Genomic DNA, 21,950 nt, shown 5'->3' with positions numbered 1-21,950 from the left:
GATAGACGTAGATTGGAGGCTTTTGAAATGTGGGTGTGGAGAAGAATGGAGAAGGTGAAATGGACAGAGAAGAAAACAAATTAGGAAGTACTTGGTATGGTGGGCGAAGAGAGGGGTTTGTTGGGAGCAATCCTATGGAGGCAGGAAAAGTGGATGAAGGGGGTGTTGACCGGCAGTGGGATGTTGAAGACTGTGATAGAGGGTAGAATGTTAGGCAAAAGAGGAAAGGGAAGGAACAGGATAGGGATGTTGGACGGGATGAAGGGAGGAAGAAAGTACTCAGAGATGAAGAGGGACCTGATATAGAGTAGGATGATGGATTTTGTGTTTTCTTAGGAGTAATTAAATATTTGTTTGGTAGTTGTGTCCATCAAAAAACCCTACCTTAACCGGTAGATTACCTTAAAAAAATATATGTGTGTGTGTATGTAATTATATAACATTTAGACGGGATTAACGATCTTGTTTTTAAAAATGTTGATAGCATAATCACCTTATTCATGGGAAAAGCAACTAAGTCACTCTTCCTATGAACAAGGTATTTTTGCCCCCAAAATATTATTTAAGACTATGTTAAAGAATTCCATGAAAAGGGCATTATATTTATAAACACTATTATTTTTCCCTTTAATTCAGCTCGTTTTCGTGCAACTACAATGCTCGAATAAAAAGTATCGGTCAAAATATTTCCCTGACGTGTTTGTTCAGTGCTGAATTCAAACTGTAGGTTAATTGTGCGCATGATCGGAGATCGCTTATTGATAATAAGACAGCGCAAACAATTTTAATTAAAAATTTAGCGATGCGAAAGATCTGAGTTTAGCTCGTCCCAAAGGTCTTGACGGACGGCCAAGAACAGAGTAGTGTCTGCTTGCAAAGACCGTCAGCAACGCGCTGAAGAAGACCCCGAATTTTTGGACCGTATCGACTTGACACCTAATTCCTATTCCCAAAAGTGAAATCCTTCCTCAGAGGACACCACCATGTGCCCTAAGGACACCACTAAGTGCCATCAAAGAAGTTTGCACGGGTACCATTAAGGACTTACCGTAATCCTCCTACTTGGGAGCCTTCGAGTCGTGGAAAAGCCGTTGACAAAAGTGTCCCGACGCTCAATGTACCTGTATTTTGAGGAACTTTGCATAGTTGCGGAAATATATGAAATAAATCTATTTTTCCGAAAGTTTTTCGAATACAAATATCTAGGGCACATAGAGATCACAGTAGAGTTCAAGCTATCGTGTTTAACGTGCAATTTTGAAATTGTATCCGTTAACTATACGCAAAAACTTTGCTTGAATAAATGAGTTTCCCGGTGCGGCTTCGAATCTGGTTGCGATTGGATTGGAAAAGAGTTCACTTTCACTCCAATAATGGTGGGGTTGAAATTGGTTGCATGCTATATAAAATATGAGAAAAATACGAAAACATGCTCGCAATGAGCGGCCGCACTTTTGAAAATAAAGGGAAGGCATAACATATAGGAGCACACATAAAAGCTATGATGTTGAGAAAACCACAAAAGCGCTTCACTTTATCGAAATTGAGTGATGAGGAAAAGTTTTAACTTACATCATCTCTGCACTGGTTAAAACTTTATAAAACAAATGTATTGTTATTTTCATTGAAAAAAATATTAATATCTGACATCTCAATTGAGGGAGTGTTAGAATCATACTAAACCCATGAACTCTCCTTTAGCAGTCACGAAAATAACATGAAAATAATCCTAAAATAATATATTTTTCTAATGCACACAGTCATAGAGGATGAAGAGCCTAACACTTTTTTGTTTTTAATTAATTGGATCACAAGCGCATTCGCACCTGAGCTGCATGTGCTGCTATTTATCTTCGTGATAACGTTTGTAATATAAAGATGGCCTATACGAGTAGACAGGGGGATCGAGATGGTGCGGGGGCTAACGTACTGGCTTCCCACCCTGAGGGCGCGGGTTCAAATCCCGGCGGTGTTGAATATTTTTCAGAGGTATCTCGATCCCTACTTGAGGTGCTTTGTGGAGGGCACTTTGAGGGAGTACGCCGTCCGTCGGATGGGACGTTAAACTGCGGACCCCTTGGCGCCTTTCGTAAAGAGTAGGCTAATGCCGACGCCGGGTTTCTCTCCACCCTTCATCCTTTCCTGTCCATCCCCTATGGCGCAAATGACCTTAGCTGTCGGTCGCCTCCCCTCAAAACTACTACTACTACTACGAGTAGACAGGCTAAGCCTGACGGAACGTAAATAAATACGCAATAAAATTAAAGAGAAATAAAAAAATTGAATATATTTCCTCACATCTTACGCATATAAAATTTAAAAAATAACTTCTCCTACAACTTATGCATAGATTATACAATATTACAATTTAAAAAATAATGTTCTCACCAACTTGCATTCGTATTCGAAATGATCAATACTAAAATTTTGCTTGTTAGTAATCTGGAAGAACAAGTCTGCAAAATAGAATGAACCTCATCAATATGAATATACCAGAATATACACCTCCTCCCTTCTTTAACGCCGAATACTGGGTACGTAGGATTGTTACGCTGATAGATATAACCTTCATTTCATCACGTTTACGAAGACAGCATTAATGTCTTACTGTACTAGAGTAGCATAATATCGAGGAGTTTTTTTATACGTATTTATGTAGGAATATGAATAGCTACATCAGATTAATTGTAAGTATGACCGAAGGACCATGAAAATAAAGGTTGAATTTCAAGTAAAGTCGAAACATATTGCAACGTCAATTAAACTTATTCTTAAAAATCCTCTTATAAATTTCGTGTTTTGGTTCGTTCCCTTCTGAGGTTACGGAGCACACCACCCACTTTTACTCAAATATAACTGCAACATTATCGGAATCATCGCATTTCTATGTACCGTATGCCTTATCTTAATTAATTTTTCTTCATTTTCCATATTATTCAATAGTTTCCAAGTTTCTTCATACTATTTGACATGCGACCCAGCTGAAAAATTTGTGTTCGGAGGTTATCCATAAAAACGTCTCGATGTGTTTTTCCTAAAAAGTAATTTTAGATGGGGGCACATTACTTTACTATAGAACATGTTTTGCCTTATCGTCAGGAAATTCTAGCTAGCGCAATACCTTAGTCCTTTTTCTAATGTAAACAGTTCCCTTTTCCAGAAAAAGATTCATCATCGAGTATCGGGTAGATAGCTTTGTTTGATCAGTGATACTGAATCAGTGACCCTTGTGTACCTTTGATTTAATAACTCCTCCCTTCTGAGACCCAAGGATTACGGATCTGGATTACGGCTTGACCATGGGCGAAAATGTGGTCCTTTTGTCCAGTTTTACAAGGGATTCAAGAGCAATTGGTGACAAGCTTTATAATCCCGTGATCAAATTCTGATACCACTCGGACACCACAAATCGCTATTTTTGCTCAAGTTTAATTGTTTGTATTACATTAATTTTTTTACAAGGTATTTTGGTCAGCTCCTATTAGCTATTGAATATTCCCGTTCAAATGTTTCAAAATCGATTTCACTGGTTTCTGGTAACTTCTGGACATAATCATTTTGTATTTTTCAGTTATACTGATCAATACTTGATCGCTTCCCACTAAATGCTGTCATTTAACCACATTTAAGACAAAAATAACTTGCTAATGAAATATAATTTTTCGTTATTCCGTATCTAGTTATATGCTATATCTTTCTGCAGCTTGAGTGACTTTCTTTGATTTTTATTCGGTTATAAATTGTATTCTATTGATCAAAGAAGATTTCCTATGGGCTCAGTCTATACAATTGCACAACAGCACATTTAGTTGCCTATCCAAAACACAACCTGAAATCGGACTCTACACTACGTTCCCCTTCTATTCCGCATGCTTCTCTTTTCGGAAATAATGTCGAAAACATTTAAATTACACAGCTCCAATAAGATTTGTGTTTAGGCGTGGGATTTTACTGTTAGCGGATGTTTTAGGTATTCGAACAATAAGATTTACAAAGAAAGGAAAGAGCTCTAAAGTTTCCTCTTTCTTCGCTGAATGGGGAACGATGTGTATGACAATGAAACGGGGAAAAGTTTCGTCGTCTTTTGTTTTCACTCGTTTACTTTCATGGATTCATAAATTTATTCCTAGATAATTGATCGACGAATTTTCTTCCTCATTCTTCCCTTGCCCTTATCCATTACATTATTTTTCCCTTTACCAACCTCTTATTTCAATAAAAAGAGGAATTTTTTCTCAGAATACAAACGTTGGAGGACTCAAGATAAATATCATTTCTCATGCGGAAGGAACACTACCTAACCTCATGCGCGAAACCCCGGGCCGTTTTCTAGATCAAATAATGCCTTCCTCTTCTCTCCTGCTTTTCTTGAATTATCAAATCGTTTTGCCCCCGTGAAAATGCCTAAAAGTCGAATTTAAATGTTCCCACTTCATTGGACGGTCTAAGAACCTCTTGCCTTGAACTTCTTGTTTTTAATAATCTTTTGTTTCCCTTTATCTCTTTTAAGAGCATCTTGAAGGCGTGCCATTCATTTATTCGCATTTAAATCATTTCCATTATGTTGTCAAAAATAAATATGAACGATGGTATTTAGAGAATATACGAGAATTACTCAAAAAAGTTCGAATATTTTCCACGAAAAATCTCCACAGGTTCAATTATCCATAGGAGGATTCAGCGGCGAGGAATAATTGACACCGAGCGATGCTTGTGTTCTCTATTCCCCTCTCCTAAAAACTTTACCCATATGGATGTTTAGATCATATTATAGATATGAAAAAGTAATAATTGATGGTATTGCGGTAAGGTTCAAGGCAAGAGTTTTGGAAAAAATTGAAAGCCGAAATGGAAAAAAAAGATCCATCCTTGGACGGAATTTAAGAGGTGCAACTCACGAGACTTTTGAATGCCCAGTAAAAATACATGGCAAATGAGGATGCATTCATGGATCATAGAAAGTGTGCGAAATACACCTCTTTTACAAATTCGATCAACGGAAGACTTTCAATCAATGTAAGTCAAAGATCCGAGGCAGGTTTGCTCGAACCCAGGAAACTATCTCACATTTCTTGGTCTTCTACTTATCACAGAGGCATTTTATTTTGGTGGGTAGATTGCTGGACTACCGACCTGAGGGTATGGGTTCAATTCCGGATGAAAGTGTCTATGGGAAACTACAGCTTCGCTGAACTGTTTTTTTCAAGTGACAGATCTTCCTGAGAAACAACATGCGGCACATGCGAGAGAAACTGCCTCCCCCATACCCTATTGCGAAAACATTCACACGTCGTATAGGGCTTAGTAATAGGTGTGCTCTATCCTCTCCTATCAAATCAGACTAAGGGGTGAGAGATAGTGGAAAAAGTACTTTGAGCATGAAAAAATCCAAAGATGCTATCGTGAATCCCTATCCAGATCCACACATTGCTTACTGCTCTTCATTTCGTCAAAAATTCTTATTATTTATCCTTCACCCAACTCGTCCTCTCAATTTTCTTCCTCGTATGCTTGGTAAGCGAGGTAGAAACATGAGAAAGAAACATGCTTCAAAAGCTGGTAATTTTCTTACAATTTCGATTTGAATATCAACGTGTAAATTAAACAGTAAAATATTGGTGTACGTGTTGTTATGCATATTACATCAATTGCAAAGAGGCGAGGAAGATCACATTTTTTACCAGGACTTGGACCTATCTCAAACGTTGAAAAAACAATGTGATTTATGGACGTCTAGCGAAGCTCCAGCGACCGTGGGAAAGTGAGAGGCGGGGTCGGAGTCGGATAACGCCGCACCTCCCCGGACGACCTTGAAAAATCTCGCCACTTTTATATTATCATTGCATAAGGCTTAAGGGTACCGGTGATGATATAAGAGAATGGGAAACAATGCTTCGTTAGTTTGTGTTAACCAGTAATGTCAAAGCTTCCCAAAAACGGTTTTTATGCGCGTTTCGGTTAGACAGTTTCACCGTAAATGAGATGTTTACGCACGAAGCGTCATGATTAATATAATTTACGTTCTAAAAGGATGGACAAGGTGAAATGAATAGAAAGAAAAACAAGCAAACAAGAGCTTGGAATTTTTATGAGAGAGAGAGAGAGGGTTGCTGGAATAAACCCAAAGGAGGCAGGAAATGTAGGCGCAGAGCGCTTTGCTTGGCTACGGTACGTTTAAGACAGTGATAGAAGGGAGAGCGTTATGCAAGCAAGGAAGGAGTAGGAAAAGTACAGGCATATTATGAAGGAAGGAAGCGTGCGGAATTGAAGAAGGGTTTATTGTAGAGTCCGATGTCACGTTGCGTTTTGTCAGGAGAGGCAAATGATTGTAATATTCTTCAGACGGTGTCTATTTAAAATCTACCATAACCGGTAGAATACCAATAATAGTAAAAATAAGAAAAATAATGACCTTGCAGCTTCGCGTTACCCTTTAGGGCTGTCCCTACTGAGAGCTCTCATGAGACATGCAAGAAAGGACTTAACCGGTTCGATGCCTTCTAGGTTATTCAGTAACCTAAAATAGCATTCGAAATTTGTGGATTCCACGTCGGTAGTGAATAACAAAACCATTCCCAGTTTTTTCAATGGCATCTTCTAAAAATAATCAAATTACCTTGCAAAAGTTAAAAAAATGTAAATCTATCTAAATAAGCATCTATCTAAATACAGCTATCTATCTAAATACAGCTATCTATCATAATAGCTTTGAAAGGTTTTTTGAGGGAAGCTACCATAACTACAGGAGTGTAATAACAGAGAAAAATACAAATGAGGTTATAAAGTAAATGAAGAAATCATTCTCATAAAATGCCAAAAACATTGACTTTAGAACGAATAAATTATAATTATAAATGAAGGTCAAGGATTTTTAATCGCTCAATTACATCAATATTTCATGACAATAAAAGCGTAAAAAAAGAGTAACTGAATGGCTTAACACAAAAAATCTAGTCGAAAAGAAAATGAAACGTCATAAAAGGCCACAACAGACGAAGATAAAAAAGGTTTTCCATTAATTCCTGTGATACAAATTAGATCCCCTTCAATTATCCCAGAAGAGTAGTTGACAATTTAGGCTGGACTGCACAATACAAATAAGCCAAATAGAAATGCTTTGAATCGACTCGTAGTGAAATTAACTAAATAAAATGTTACAAAGATTTAGATCTTTAGATCCCAGTCAAGGCGAATGGTTTTTACACGCTGAAATTGTTGCATTTAGATCTTGTTTAAAATAATGTTTCTCATGAGTGAGCGCATTTCATTCTTCGCTCTGAGAAATGCATTTATACATTTTTAAGATAGCGTATGCATTTTACAATATACTAAAATTAATGAACCAAAGTATAAGAAAATACACAATAAAAATATAAAGAGTATTATTTGCAAATTTTCTTGTAAGTTCTATGAAAATAAATTTATCTATTAATATAGTGCAGCATACTGGTGGTATTATACTTTACCAGCCCTTTTTACATCCAAGCTTATACTTATTAACCTAAGCTGTCGACTTTCAATTCTAAATATCATCTGATTATTGTTCAAATTACCTTTTCCGTGTGAAGCATTGAAAAATACCCTACAATGCTTTTTCGAGATGTATCAATCCAAAACTAAAGAAATGTTCTGGCCGAAACAGGCTCTTAGGTGATACGAATCAGTCCATAAAACTCTCCTCTTTTTTGCTCAAATTTTACTTAATTTTGAATGGATATTATGTATGCCGTTGTCCTTATCTTGAAATTTTCGTTAATTATATGACATTTCCCTTCCCGTTTTAATTATTTTTTCCCTTTAACCAGCATTTCTCATACTAGTATTCCTCATTTTTGCCGAAGAGTTTTTAGATTTCTGAGTACTTGCGTGCATAGTTAAGCGAGTTGACAAATTTCATCCACCTTCCCAGAATTTCTTATGGTCTCAGTTAATTAATATTTTTTTATAAACTCTGCGTTCGTCGTTGTTCTTCCTTTTCACTACCCTTGAACACTTACCGACCTCTAGAGCGTCTCCACCTGGATTTGAAATTTAATCATGATTCTAATTTAGAGCTCTTAGTATTCATTCGAGTAACGAGTGTGAAGGAAGAGAGGAATGAAGCACGTCGTCGGCATTTGCCTGCCGAATGTTCCGTAGCTCAAATATATCCTACTCGATGGAACCCTAGAAGTGCAGTTCAGCACGAAAGCGTGCATGTGCGAAATATCCGGGCGCTCCCTTGATAACCAAGAACTCCCTTCCTTCCTTCACCCAAACAACTAACCGCATATTATCCGCCGGTCTTCGAGTAGTTAGTGACACATGCATCTCACTTAGAGTCGACCAAGGCCGTCAGTCAGCCTTTTCCCGTCAACCTCCCCAACCTCCATTTCGAAAGTTACCTCGAGTATTGATTGACTCAAGCCGATCGTCGGTGGGAAGGACAAAACGAGTGAGTAGAAAATGTGATTCATACGACGTTGGTTGCATTTTGTGGGATATGATTGGAAGAGATGGGAAATTATGGGAAAATTTTTAAATCACAATTCCGAGTTATTCTAATTGAAAACTTTTAGTATTTCCAGTGGACGACGAAGAGATGGCCCGTTAATTCACATACACATTTGCATTCATTATAAGCTTCAATACATCTATCCTCCCAAATATATCAAGTTAAATACAGAAATTGAAGGATTCGGTCAAATCCACCAATTATAGTATGATTTATCTAGGAATACATTTGTGTATGCATTTGGATGTATTTGTGCATTAGCTTGTACACATATATCTTTTCAAATGATTTATTATTTCTTCGTGTATCCATGGTTCCCTGCCAGCCGTCTTCACAATCCCTGGCGGCCACTTTCTGGGTCTTGTGTAAATGTAATCTTAAAATTAGCCTTGGATTTTTCTATGATTCGCTGGTAATGCCTTTGGATATAGCTGGACTATTATGGAGTATATTGGACTATTATGGAGTATATTGGACTATTATGGAGTATATGCTTTCAGTACGGATTCGAGGCGGGGAAGAGGAAGAAGTCTGGTGGGGCATTTTCTAAAAAAAATTGGATCCTCAATCCCATGGTCGACAAGCTCTTGGCAGATCCGCATGCGGATTTCATTTTGTTCAACCGAGAGTACCTGCGGTACCTACTTCACACATACATTTTTCTCATGCCCATTTTCGGCCACAAGTCGATGCTCAGCACTTTAATGGATGCCAAACTCATCAGAAACTATTCGAACATTTGATCTGCGGTCCCTTTTCAACGTAGCCTTCACTCTTGAAAGATTTTCGTCACTTTTTGAGGTCGAAGGGTGTTCTGAACGTCCGACGTCTTCAACGTCTTTTCTACCCTCCTAAAACAACTTGTGGCACTCAAAAACACCCGATTTACTCATGGCGTTATCACTATAAACTGCCTTGGGCATGTGATGAGTCTCTTTTCTAGTTTTACCAAGTTGAACGCAAAATATGATGGCGTAGCGCTGTTCCAATAGCCGTTTCATGATAGAGCGTAACGAGGTCACGTTATAGAGGTTTCGCAGAAGAACAATCTGCACTCCGCAAAGGCTTTCGGCTGGGAGCCAACTGCCACCGACCTCCAGCCTTTTCTGAGACTCCCTTCCCCAAAACCCAGCCAGAAAAACCGCCGCCTGTCCGTCCATCTATTTGGGAAAAAATAAGTACTACTATCTTTGGGAGAGGCCTTGTAAGACGGCAGTTGTACTCACTCTGTACCTGAAAAATTGTGTAGCACAATGAAACTTGATCAGTAAAAACGTTTTATCCAGGGTAAAAGTCCTATTATTTGGTCTTTGAGTTTTTTTCTATTCTGCATAAAATAAAGATAAAGGAAAAATACTTTATAGAAGTTTCTTACATAAGGAAGCCTAATTTATGTCATTTGCTTGTAGTAATTTATCATGCAATAGACGCAACTGGTAGTTGAATAAGCATGCGAAAATAGGAAACCATATATTGTGTTGAATAAGGGTTCTTAAAATATTTAACAATTGTTGAAACTGACAGAAATTCCACCGAAGGGAGCACTTAATTATTTGGATGAAATTAACATTTTAAAAGGATGAATAAATGAGAAAAAAGTTCCGATTCCGGCATCCGTTGCAAGATGGTCATCGGAATTAATTAAATTTGCATATGATTCCTTGACTTTGTGATTGAAACGTGCCATATATATTTGCCGGCTGATCTAACATACATTTACCGTAATGCTGTATAAAAGAGAAAGATTGAAAGCTGTGAGACAGAAAAGTATCATAGAGAAGAAACATGTAAGCATTAAGAAGCTACTCGTTAGGAGAACTGATTTGATACATGCGTGGAAATATGATAAGGAAATGCCTATCTATTACCATATTACAATGTAAAAGTTAATACAAAGATAATTTTCTTCCCTGAGGAATGACCCTTCCACTAAAATTCTTACATTTTGGTGTATATCAGTGGATGACTTTGACATGGTAACTATCTCAGAATTTTTTACAGTTCTTTGAAAGATGATCATTGATTATGGCAATGTAAATTTAGCAGCACTACGGATTCTGTAAGTTCTATTCATATATGTTCTTCGGAGTTTAGCATTCAAAGAGTATTTGAGTGATAACGGTATTCTACCCGAAGTATAAAAAATACAAGTATATCAGGTTAGGCGTTACATAGTATTAAAATTTATTGACTTACAAGCTTTTGAGCAGAAGTCATCAAAGCATTTTTCATCACTTTTCTCTTTCTTCGTTACTCCGGTTTCTTCTCGAATCACAATAGATGGGTGCTGAAAGAACTATGGAGGAAAATATTCCATGAATGGAATTAGAGAGACTATTTCCAAAAAAAACGAAATCAAATAGCGCAAAAGGCTTACCTATAGATATGAGTTTTAGTGGATCGATTAAGGGCGACCTTAAATTATATTAAGTATTAAAAAGTTCTCCATGCCGTTCCTGACGTCAGTTGTGTTGAAACCAGACGGAAAATGTTGCCTCATTTTCTTCTTACGGAACAAGTGCATGCCTGTTGATTTTTGAATAAGAAATAGTCGCTATAATAGAACGGAAATAGATTCACGACGGGGACTCAGGGCCCCCGGGGACGCAATTTCAAACCGTTGGGACAAAGGACTGAACGTGATCGTAAGCGGTGGACGGCCGGAAAACAAAACTGAAATGCCACCAATTTTTAGGAAACTTCGATATTAATTTCACAAAACCTCTACCGAGTCTCTTCTATTATCTTGAAAGCAATTTCCTCTCCTTTACAATTCACGGCAGGAAAAAGGCACTTTAAAGAAAAGTTTGAGAATCCCGCCATTAGTTTCATAAATAGCAACATCAAAGGTTATGCATCTATTGATAAAAATGAAAGATTTTTTGAGATGAATTTTATTGTAAAAACCATATGGAAGATTTTGATCCCTAATGCTTCAAATTAATATCGAAAATAACATTAAAAATGTGGTATCATTTAAAACAAAACCGCGGTTGAATTGTGAATATATGCATGTAAACACACACACACACACACACACATATATATATATACATATATATATATATATAATTTATAATATATATATTATATATAATATAAATATGTGTGTCTATATATATATATATATATATATATATATATAGACACACACATCATTTAATTAAATTCGCGAGAATATTGTCCAAGCATTCGTCAACTCATAAATAATTGACATTTTTATCGTCTGTTCCATGGAATATTATTATGTTTAAATGGAGCACGAAATACTTTGTAGCTTGCTTTATTAAGTATTTTTACCCAGACATAACATTGTTTTGTGTACAACCTCAAAAATGCTTCGCAATGGAAGAGCAAGTTTTTATTTGATTGTCACTCATACTATTTTTCTATTGAAGAATAATAATAAAAAGCAGTTGACTCATGTGATTAATGCTCAGGTGACGCAATGACTCGTCTCCATGCAATATTTTAAGGTGCGTATAGGACCACCCTACCAATCTAGCAATTATAGAACCATGCCATCCTAGAACATGAAAACGAGAAACCTCTTTTATTTTCGTTGCAGAAGGGCCATTGTTTAATTAGGCAAATTCTCTCCTCTTTCCCTGCCGTTCAAATTCATAGAAAACTTAAGAAAATAAGTTCCAATAAACTGAGGGAGGTGCAGCAACAGTAACGTTTAAGTGAGTCATCCGCTTAATGTGCATTTTAGTAAAAAATCATTCGCTGTTACCGGAATTCTCCTTGACCCGGATCTCTCGATGTCCGGTCGAATGCTTTAGCCAGTTAAGCTACCGAGGCGTCTTCTTAGCCTCTGAAATTTTGGGAAAGTATGATTGTGTAACAGTACAAGACTTCAGTCGCATAATGGAAGAAAAACATTGAAAAATTATGCCATCACGGAGACTGGAGCAGAGAATGTAAAGAATGGCCAGAGAATTGAGCTGAAAGTAATATTGTGAATGTTGGCCCTTTTAATTATTAGCGGTCGAAGAAATAAAAAAAATAAAATGTTGGGCACTGTCAAAGTGGTCATTATGCTTATACATTATACATATGCATATACTGTATTGTTTTTTAATTATTAGAAATGATTATAATTTATCTACTTCACCTTAAAGCTGAGTTTGCATTGTTTTAAAATGAAAGTTGAGTTCTAAATTGACTGTGGGTGGTTTTTGGGTATATAATGTATCACAAATAAGTTAGCCATAGAAGGTACTTGAATTTTCTTAGAGTATTGGCGCTGGGTCGGTTGCTGAGCATCTCAATAATGTTTTCAAATTGACACCATCGAGAGAGCTATGCAACTTATAGATCTAGTTGACTGACAGCTGTTGGTATACGTTATGACTTGGAGTATTAACCCTAAACAGTTCGCTTTTTCCCTTGCCAAAAGAATAATAAATCTGAATCTATCCTCCCTCGCAGCCCTTGGATGCAGCGAAAGCCTTAGAAATTTTGAAGAGGAAAAAGGTCATTTTTCCTCAGAAAAACGTATTCAAATGAAGCGGAATAAAGCACGTGACCCAAGAATGAGATAGCCTTTAATATGCAAGATGGTTGTACATGAAGCTCCATATTATTAAGGAATGTTACATTCTTTATTTTCTCTTTAATATAGGGAATTTATTGGAAATAGTAAGCTTAAACGTAATTATAATGTGAAATTAGTTACATTTGGTTACTTCTGAAAGTACTTGCATGCATGCCAACCTTCAAGAAACAAACCTGTCGATTATATAATAAACTAAACTGCCAACTTTCCCAAGAGATTAATTATCATTTTAAAGTATTTGAATTTGAGTTTAATATCAGAGAATAATAACATCGAGTCAATTTTCTCAACCAACCAATCAAGTGGACATATTTTAATGGGTTGCCAAAAGAATCAAAAATCACAATAACGCACTTTATATTTAAAAGGCAATTTAAATCTCTCGGATGATTCAGAGTAGAGAGGCCATTGATTACACAGAACACTGAATGATGGTTGTTGGATCATCTTTTAACGTGATCCACTCACCCAGGTGAAAAAAAATGCAGCTTCAGAAGAGAGAGGCATAACTGAGGAGGCAGAAGGAAATTTGTTGGGATCTAGGTAGAAAAAAATATTCCACGAAGACCTTACTTCAAAAGAGATCACTCTAGTTGATGCTGCATTTTCAATGTACCTTTGGATTTATTATGGTACACAGTAACTATCATTTTGTAGATTTATTTATTATACTAATCTTATGTGAAATTTAATATGTGGAGTTTGTACTGACACTTATTCTACGAAATGGGACTAATAATCTGGAGACATGATTTCGACAATATAGGAATTGGATTTAAAATTACTGAAAAATAGATGACTGTGGTTTTTGTAAATGTCTGATTATTTCTGGAAAAGTATCATGACAAAATTGAGCTGATTTCCTCTGTGGACGCACCAAGAATAGTACCCAATCAAACACATGGGCCTCCAAAGTGTTTGAATTTTTTTTGCCCACATTATATTCGACGTGGTATTCATTGCACATGCATGTCTGGTTAAGAGGGCCGCCGAGCAAAATCGAAGAAAGTAAAGGTTATTCCCTTTGTGCAAAGAGCGAGAAAAGGCTAAATCGTGGACTGGAAAAGAACGTGACAAGGGGAGATATGAAAGTACTTTTCCAAGAAGGGAATCGGAACGGTTTTCATGGAGATGAAGCGGGTAAAAGATGCAAGCAGGTGTCTCGAACATTTCGCGGATGTTATAGAAATGTGGAAAAAAACGGCGAGTGCAACGTGACGTGAAGGTGGATTTGGAAAAATCTTTGAAGGCGGCATGCCAAACCTTAAGACATATAGTATTGGAGAGCGAAGGTGAGCGCGCTATTGCCTTCCTGGAGCACGCAGGCGAGAACCGCATTTCTCTATGGGACGTGCGTCACCTTTGAAATTCATTCACATGACGCCTGGAGTCCCTTGGGTTCTCAGAACATGTAGTTCGAAATGGCTCACATGAGAGAGAATATATCAACTCATGCTCACCTTAATTTTAATCCTCCGCCATGGTAATGCATGTAAATAGGGCTGCCATCGTTTTGAATATACTTCTTTACTAAGTTAAAAACTTGCGCCAATCCATTTAGAATTTCATTTAAAGGAAGAAAAAAATCTTTCATTTGGTGAGATATTTATTTCTACAGCTCGAATGCATTAATAACTCCCACTAATGTTTATTTTCTTGCTTCCATACCTTGTGGAAAACTTGGCTGTGAATCGAAATTGAATATTTCCGATTTAAAATGATGTTTATTCACAACTTATCGTTTAAGGTTAATTTTTGATGAATATATATTTTATAGATAGATATTTAGATATATATATATATATATATATATATATATATATATATATATATATATATATATATATATATTAATATCTGTTATAATTTGAAAAATAAATATCCACGTATTGCAAATTTTAATATAATAATCTCTCAAATATTGCATATTCAAGATTCAACCATGAGAATGGGAAATAAGAAAAGTTAAAAATTTTGTCCTACAGATTCCCTCAATTAATTGATTGAGTATAAATTTCTCCTGATAATACATTTGCACTATATATTTTTATTTGCAGATGCTTTTGAATTACTTTTTCTTCATTTAAATTGAAATTAAACTGAAATTTTCGTGTTACGTAATGATTCATTTTATTCAAATCTGTCAAGAAATTGTTTAACAGGTCATTATTAATATTTTAAAATAATTTAACTCGTTATTCATGATTTTTAGACAACCAATTATTGCTATTAGCTAAATTATTAAATTAAACACTGAATAAATGAATTTGGCCTCAATACAAGTAATTATGACTAAAAATGCCATCATGAATTCTTAAGTGGCAAATATTGGTCCTCCTATGTTTTATCATTTTTGCCGAACTTTAAAAAAAACAGAGGAAACCATTATTCAGATGTTATCTATCATCAATAACTATAGCTTGTTATAATAGTTATAGTGCAAAAATATACTTTAAATATAACTATGTTTATAATGGCTCTCAATAAAATTTGATTATTAATAAAAAATAATTATGCTAAGTTTTTGATATTTTACGACAAACAAACACGCAAGAACTAACCCTGGAAATTTGTGTATATTTTTAACATTAGATGGTGTTATTAACATTAATTTCACGTTTTTCATCACTTGTCGTTTTGTTAGATAGTTTACGGTCGCAAAATACATCATAATTCCTCACCTTTATCCTGGTATTTCTTGGCGTGTGGTAGGATGCCAAGAAAATAGATTTGTTTATAATCGGATAGAATTGGACAGAATCAGTGAAGCACTAAGGATGAGTGTGAATTATGTGGTCAAAAAAGTGGTCTCACTCTTTCTTTTTCAGTTGTATCTTAGAAACGTAGCATGTCTCCTGTAAATACTTGTTTCGGAGAAACTCCTTAGCATCGGATGTTTCGTCGAGGCTTTTTTTTACGCGCTGAACCTCCAATTAGTAGCTTCTTACAACCAGCCGTCTCGAATGCTGCCTTTGATACTACCCACATTAATATTAGCAATAGTCTGAAGCCAAATTGTAACATTATTATATTATCACATTTTACTTATTCGCAAAGTATGTAAAGTAGCTAATTAATACTTTCCACTAAGCATATGGCGGGGTTTAACGAATGCACAGTTGTGCAACGATACTTAATTTATTCTACGATTAATGACATATATTGTATCATAAAATATAAACCAGTTATCTTTCAGACACTTCACGAATTAACTGCGTGGAAACGCCGAAGTGGTCAGATATTTATACTACATGAATCGCCAAGGAATTGAGTACTCGACCCTGAATCTTCATAACGCATTCGCGGTCTTTTACGTTATTCAGACAACGGGCAAAAAATATTCTTATCGCCGATCGTCAAATTTCGTGATGCGAACTCCAAAATAAAGCAAATCCTGGAGCTAATAAGAATCACGGGAGCTAAGCTAAGGGAGGTAAGCGTGATGCAAAGAAAAATCGCATATGTATAGTGTTAATCATTGGCTGAAAGAAAAGCTCATGATCGCGCCTCTGGTTTTTGGTACTCTTAAAACCGTCATCGCGTTATCAACCTAATTCTATATTCAAATGCGATAGCGTAACTTACCTTAGTAGAATACCTGTTTGAAATTAATTACAATGCATCGTTTAGTATCAATGTAATCAAAAATTCGCGAATTCAACCGGTAACAAAATTTTGAGGTAACATCTCTACCTTTATGATTGAGCATTGCAAAGTGTATTTTGATATATAAATTTAATATTCAATGAACCAGTAAAAATGAATAAAAACTCGCAATTTATTTTCCAGAAATTGTGGTACCATAAGATCTGGAATTGATACCTAAGAAAAGGAATTGCTGATAGAAAAAGCTTCGTCTTTGTGAAAATTTTCGGAAGAAGCTGTTATGACTTTGGACTTATAGGAGTGCAAAAGCACTGGTGAAAATGCACTCAATTTGCGCAGATGTAAAAGTTACGGATCAATGACGTAAGGGAAGAAGCAAGAATAAAAAAGAGGACGTGCCCTCTCGCCCATTATCCTCAGTGTCTACACCGAGAAATCAATATACGATGACAAAGGAAATGCGGCGGGAGGTCGTATCCATGGAGAAAAAATCCTCATCTTACGTTTCAACGGCAACATAACTGCTATGGTAGCAATAGAAGAGGACCTAGAGAAGACGCTTGTTAACCTGACAAAAAAGTAATGAAGCGGTACCAACTGAACACAAACAAAAGAAAACGAAGATTATGACGACATTTTCTTTTATTTTGATGTGAACTCCCATAAAAAGGAGGAAGAGCAGAATGTAACTCAGATATTAAACTGAGGAAACAAAAGATCTTTAATATTGCTTCATTATTGTTTTCTGAAGCAGAAAAAGCAATGATGGAAAGCAAGAATGTTAACAGAATATCTCAAGCTAAGAAGGAACTCTATCAGGAGAAAAGTCTTACTAACAGCCGGAAACACAAGCCTGGGATTGAAGAAGAACTTAATTAAAACGTAACAAAGAAGAAAGAAGTCTAATGAAAACTTAGAAAAAGAAGGAATAGCCTTAGGGACAGAAGGCGACGATCTGGTGATTAGCTGACGTATAATTGAGTCAAAACTTTCTCCAATGTCCAGCGGAAGATCGCCGATCGGCAAACAGAGCATATTTTGAGGCACGATGACCCGAAGAAAACAATCTTCGAGGGAAAGATGAACGGGGGAAATAGAGAATAAGATGTCGGGTCAGATACATGGAACAAGTAAAAGCAGAAGCAAAGGAACTAATGTAGGGGGAAAGAGGTCAGCTGAAAACTGAGTGGAACAGGGCCTATTTCATATTGGCACATTAACATTGCGATTTGTCCAATAGCCTCCGTTTGATTGTTAAACTAATCCTGTCGTCTTATTCAATAATTGGAAAGGTTTGAGAAGTATTGAAGATATTTTTCCTCTTTATCACACCTCAAATGAGGACATGAAATTGAAATGTATGATCGTTTTTCCCTATGATATCGTGTTGCTTTATCTGTTAAAATTCTAGAAAGTAACAAAATTTGAGGTAGCTCTCCCGTTTAATTAATGAAAAAGGTATGATTGTATCGAGAATTAGTTCGTAGCTTTAAAGCACCATATATGATGTGTTAGATGATTCAATCACAAGAGACGATGATATTCATAATTAAAAAAACATCTCCGACTAAGGAACATAATAATCGAGTGACTTCACCGGTTTGATTAGAACGTATTTCAAAAGAAATTGACTTGCCGATTTGGGAGTACGGAGGCGGAATCAAAAAAATAATATGATACTAACCATCATCATTAATAGTTATGTACTTTGTAATTTAATTTTAAATGCATGAAAATCTTCTGGATTCAGTTTTTAGTAGATACTATTATTTTTCCTCATTTTTTCATGCTACTTCATTTAAAAGAGGATTAATTTTAAGGATAAGGTTGCGCATTTGAATACGAAATATGTATATTTCCCAGGAACATGGAAGCCCGCCGACATTTTGAAATGCAATATCTGAAAAATTTTCAAAATGGATTGAAAAGTGCAAAAACTCTGGGGAATTTGATGTTTTTTTTAACAACAAGTAATAAATTCGAAAGATAAGAAATTCCATTCAAGGATGATAACTTGAGACTAAACTGCAACAATACAATTGAGATATACGAGATCGGACCATATAAATATATTCAGAGATTTAAATAATTTGTCTGTCTTTAATACTTGTAATTCAAAATTATTCCTTACTTTAATACTTATAATTATGTCGCAATGGAGTTAGCTCAAACAACTGAAAGGCAAATTTCCACAGGGCGAATGATTTTTACACTCTGAAATTGTTGCATTGAACTGAAAGGCAATTAAGCTTATCATATTTCAAACACGAAACTCATGACACTCCGAGAAAATATTTTCAGAAGAAACGTCCCCGGTTTTAATCACCTTTGTATGAACCGGCCAGTTGTTTCTTCAATTTACGCGCTGGTAGAATTTGATCACGAATTGAAAATTGATTTCCCCAATTAGGGAATGATCTTTTACAAAATGAAAAGTTATCGTTTCATTAAGAACTTTGAATTGATTACCAGAATTTTCTGTCCGCGCAATTCCTTGGGCCATTCCAGAAAGAAGCCAGGGTATCAAATAAATAAGCTTTTCAATGTTCCTGGTTGAAGGAAAATGACTATATATTGAGTTTTAATCTGTATGAATAAAATTAAAATGGTTGGATTTTTTAACTCTTAAGTTACTATTTAGCAGATTTGGCCCTTGTCATGCCCAAGAGAATGTTTGTCCACAAGCTTTTTCCGGTGATAAGTATTTCAATTGGCGATATACATCTCGAATTAAAAATACAGTTTTCGGCATCATTATTATTAGCAGCCATTAAACTTTTAGAAGCCTAATTCGATGTTTGAAGATTTGAGGAAATACTTAAACGTTGATATCAATATTTAGCTCAAATGTCGGTTAACAGCTACATGGAATCATTGGAATTGAAACTTTCTTTCATTGTTCAAAAACTAATTTAAAAAAGTTGCCGATTACGGTACAGCACTGTCATTAACTCAATCAGCAAATAATGTGACAATTTTATTTCTCTTTTGTTGGCTAATTAGAATTATTGATTTTCTTGCTGTGTATATAGCACAGATATAGTTAGTTCATCCGTTGTTGACCTCTTCTGACCTCTCTGCCCCTTGTAAACCTGTTTTTCATTTACAATCTTCATTGTTATATTAAAAAAAATATTACATCACACCTTCCTATTACCTTGAGCAAAGTTAAAATTATAGATTAAATATTATTAACCGGACCGAATTAAATATTATTAAAACAGAGTGCAATACCCACATTAATTTTCGGGGATTGATATGGAAATAACATTTAATTAGTACCTTTCGTGATAACTATAAAAAAATCGAAGACTTTCCTTATACCTCAGTCATTTTGTTGTCCCTGTCCCTACTGTGGCGAGATTCCGAACGTCCTTCTGACCTTTGGACATGACGTCAAACATCGACAACCAGCCCCCTTTAGGGCAGTAAAATCACATCGCCTTTGGCCCTACTATTATCCAATCGTCTGGGCCGACTTGACACCAAACAGGGTGAACTTGACATCAACTTTACCCACCGTACCACTCCATACAAGATTTGGCTGAGATATCCGCGATACCAATGGCAGACGCCAGTCCAATTTCACTCACCATTAGAGTCGACTTCCGGTTGAACACCTTCCGGAAGGCCATGGGATGCCGGATGGCAAGGTAGCGGTCGATGCTCATCGCCGTGATGGTGAACACGCTCGCTCCCACGGACACACCTGCGGGTGGAGGAGGTGAAAGAGGGAGAGATAAGTGAGGGTAGCAATTTGATGCTTGAAAGTAGGCCCAAGCGAGAGAGAGCTGTGTCCCTCTCGATACTCCCCTGAGACAGCCCAACGCCAGTGCCAGGCTGTATCAACGCTATCAACGAAGGCGGATTGTGCAGTAGGCGGATCAAGGCAGTACGTAAAAGTAAAAGCGTGCCTCTGGCTTCTCACATTGTGAGAAAATGTAAAACTATTGAAGTAATGTCATGGCCACTGAAGGGAGTGGAGGATAGAGGAGGAGAGTCGAGAGAGAAAGGTGAAGGGATGATATTTGGCGCTTGTTGTATGGAACCTCCTGAACTCGCGAGGACATAGTTATTTGGAAATATGGAGAAAGATTTTATCTTTTACGGCAGCTCACACCGCTCGACCAATACCAATTCACAGTTTGACTCCGTATTTCTTAATTCGACGCGCGTATTTTAACGCTAAGAGAGCAAAAGTAATACAACTGGCATTGAAAAAATTCAAGCATAGCGAATAATTCTGCAAAAGCTGTGATAGGTTTAGCATCGTATGTAGAATATACTCTGTTGTAAAGCTATGAATGGTAATTCTTTCACTTTTTGGCCTGTCCTTAGTCATAACTTTTCGTCATTTGAAATAGGAGGAGGCAATGTGATAAAACCATGCACATTCTTAATGTATAATTCTTGATTCGCAGTAAGGATATCTAAGGCAAATGCATCATTATAATAATTAATCTAAAACTGATTGAATAGATCTTCTGTTCATAACGAATTAGGAAGATGGTTGAATCGCCGTGGGAAGTTGTTTCACTCGCGACTAGATCTTTTGGTCATTTTCATTCCGATTGAATTAGTTCACTGCTCCATATTCTATACTCAATACGTATATATCCAAGGCTGATTAAAAAGAAAGATACTGAACACAAAAAAAATCATGATTCTAATTATTTTCAAAAATACGGCAAAGATGCAATTAATTCATTATTTTAAACAACTATTTATGGGTTATGAAAAAGGATAGAATATGAAATAGAATATTATGTTGTTTTAAAAAAGATAGTACTATTAAAAAAAACTTTCTACGTTTTTTCATACCGACTGGTTTCACTCATAACTTAACTCTCATGATTTTTTACTCCAATGATAAATATGAAACATGAAATGAAGATATCAAACATGTTTCTGCCTAAAAGCCTACCTCATTGTCCGAATTCATCCTTTTCATCATGCAAGCAAGAGCAGGCAGCTTTTGAGAAAAATTTCATATTCTTCTTTTCCATATGTAGTTATTTATTTTCAAAATAACTTTTACCCTTATTGAATAGCCATTAACAGAAAGTGAGTTTTGACTTCTTCAAGAAATCGTTGTAAAAATTTGTATCTTTAATGAGATTTGATTCCACAAATAAGGCTTTTCTATTAAGATAAAGCCATGGAAATTTATCATTAATTACTTAATGAAAACTTTTATAAGTATTGAGAAAAACTGGATATTTAGACCATAGATTTTCAAAATGTCAAGCGAACGGGATAATTTTCAAAAGAAGATGCCAAGCCTTAGTC

At 36.0% G+C, this 21,950-nt stretch overlaps 1 protein-coding gene across 1 annotated transcript in view; it reads right to left on the bottom strand.

Moving 5' to 3' along the window:
* Positions 1-21,950, bottom strand: part of LOC139694087 (orexin receptor type 2-like) — an 87,892-nt gene that overhangs the window by 49,864 nt on the left and 16,078 nt on the right. Inside the window, exon 2 of the mRNA XM_071592512.1 lies at positions 20,255-20,370. Coding sequence (XP_071448613.1) covers positions 20,255-20,370 — 116 coding nt within the window. The remainder of the gene's footprint in view (positions 1-20,254; positions 20,371-21,950) is intronic.

The sequence above is a fragment of the Hetaerina americana genome, unplaced genomic scaffold, assembly GCF_022747635.1.
Source record: "Hetaerina americana unplaced genomic scaffold, ioHetAmer1.1.p SCAF_5, whole genome shotgun sequence".
In the NCBI taxonomy this organism is placed as follows: Eukaryota; Metazoa; Arthropoda; class Insecta; order Odonata; family Calopterygidae; genus Hetaerina; species Hetaerina americana.
Note: the sequence above shows the minus strand (reverse complement) of the source record. Positions and strands in the feature narration are given on the sequence as shown.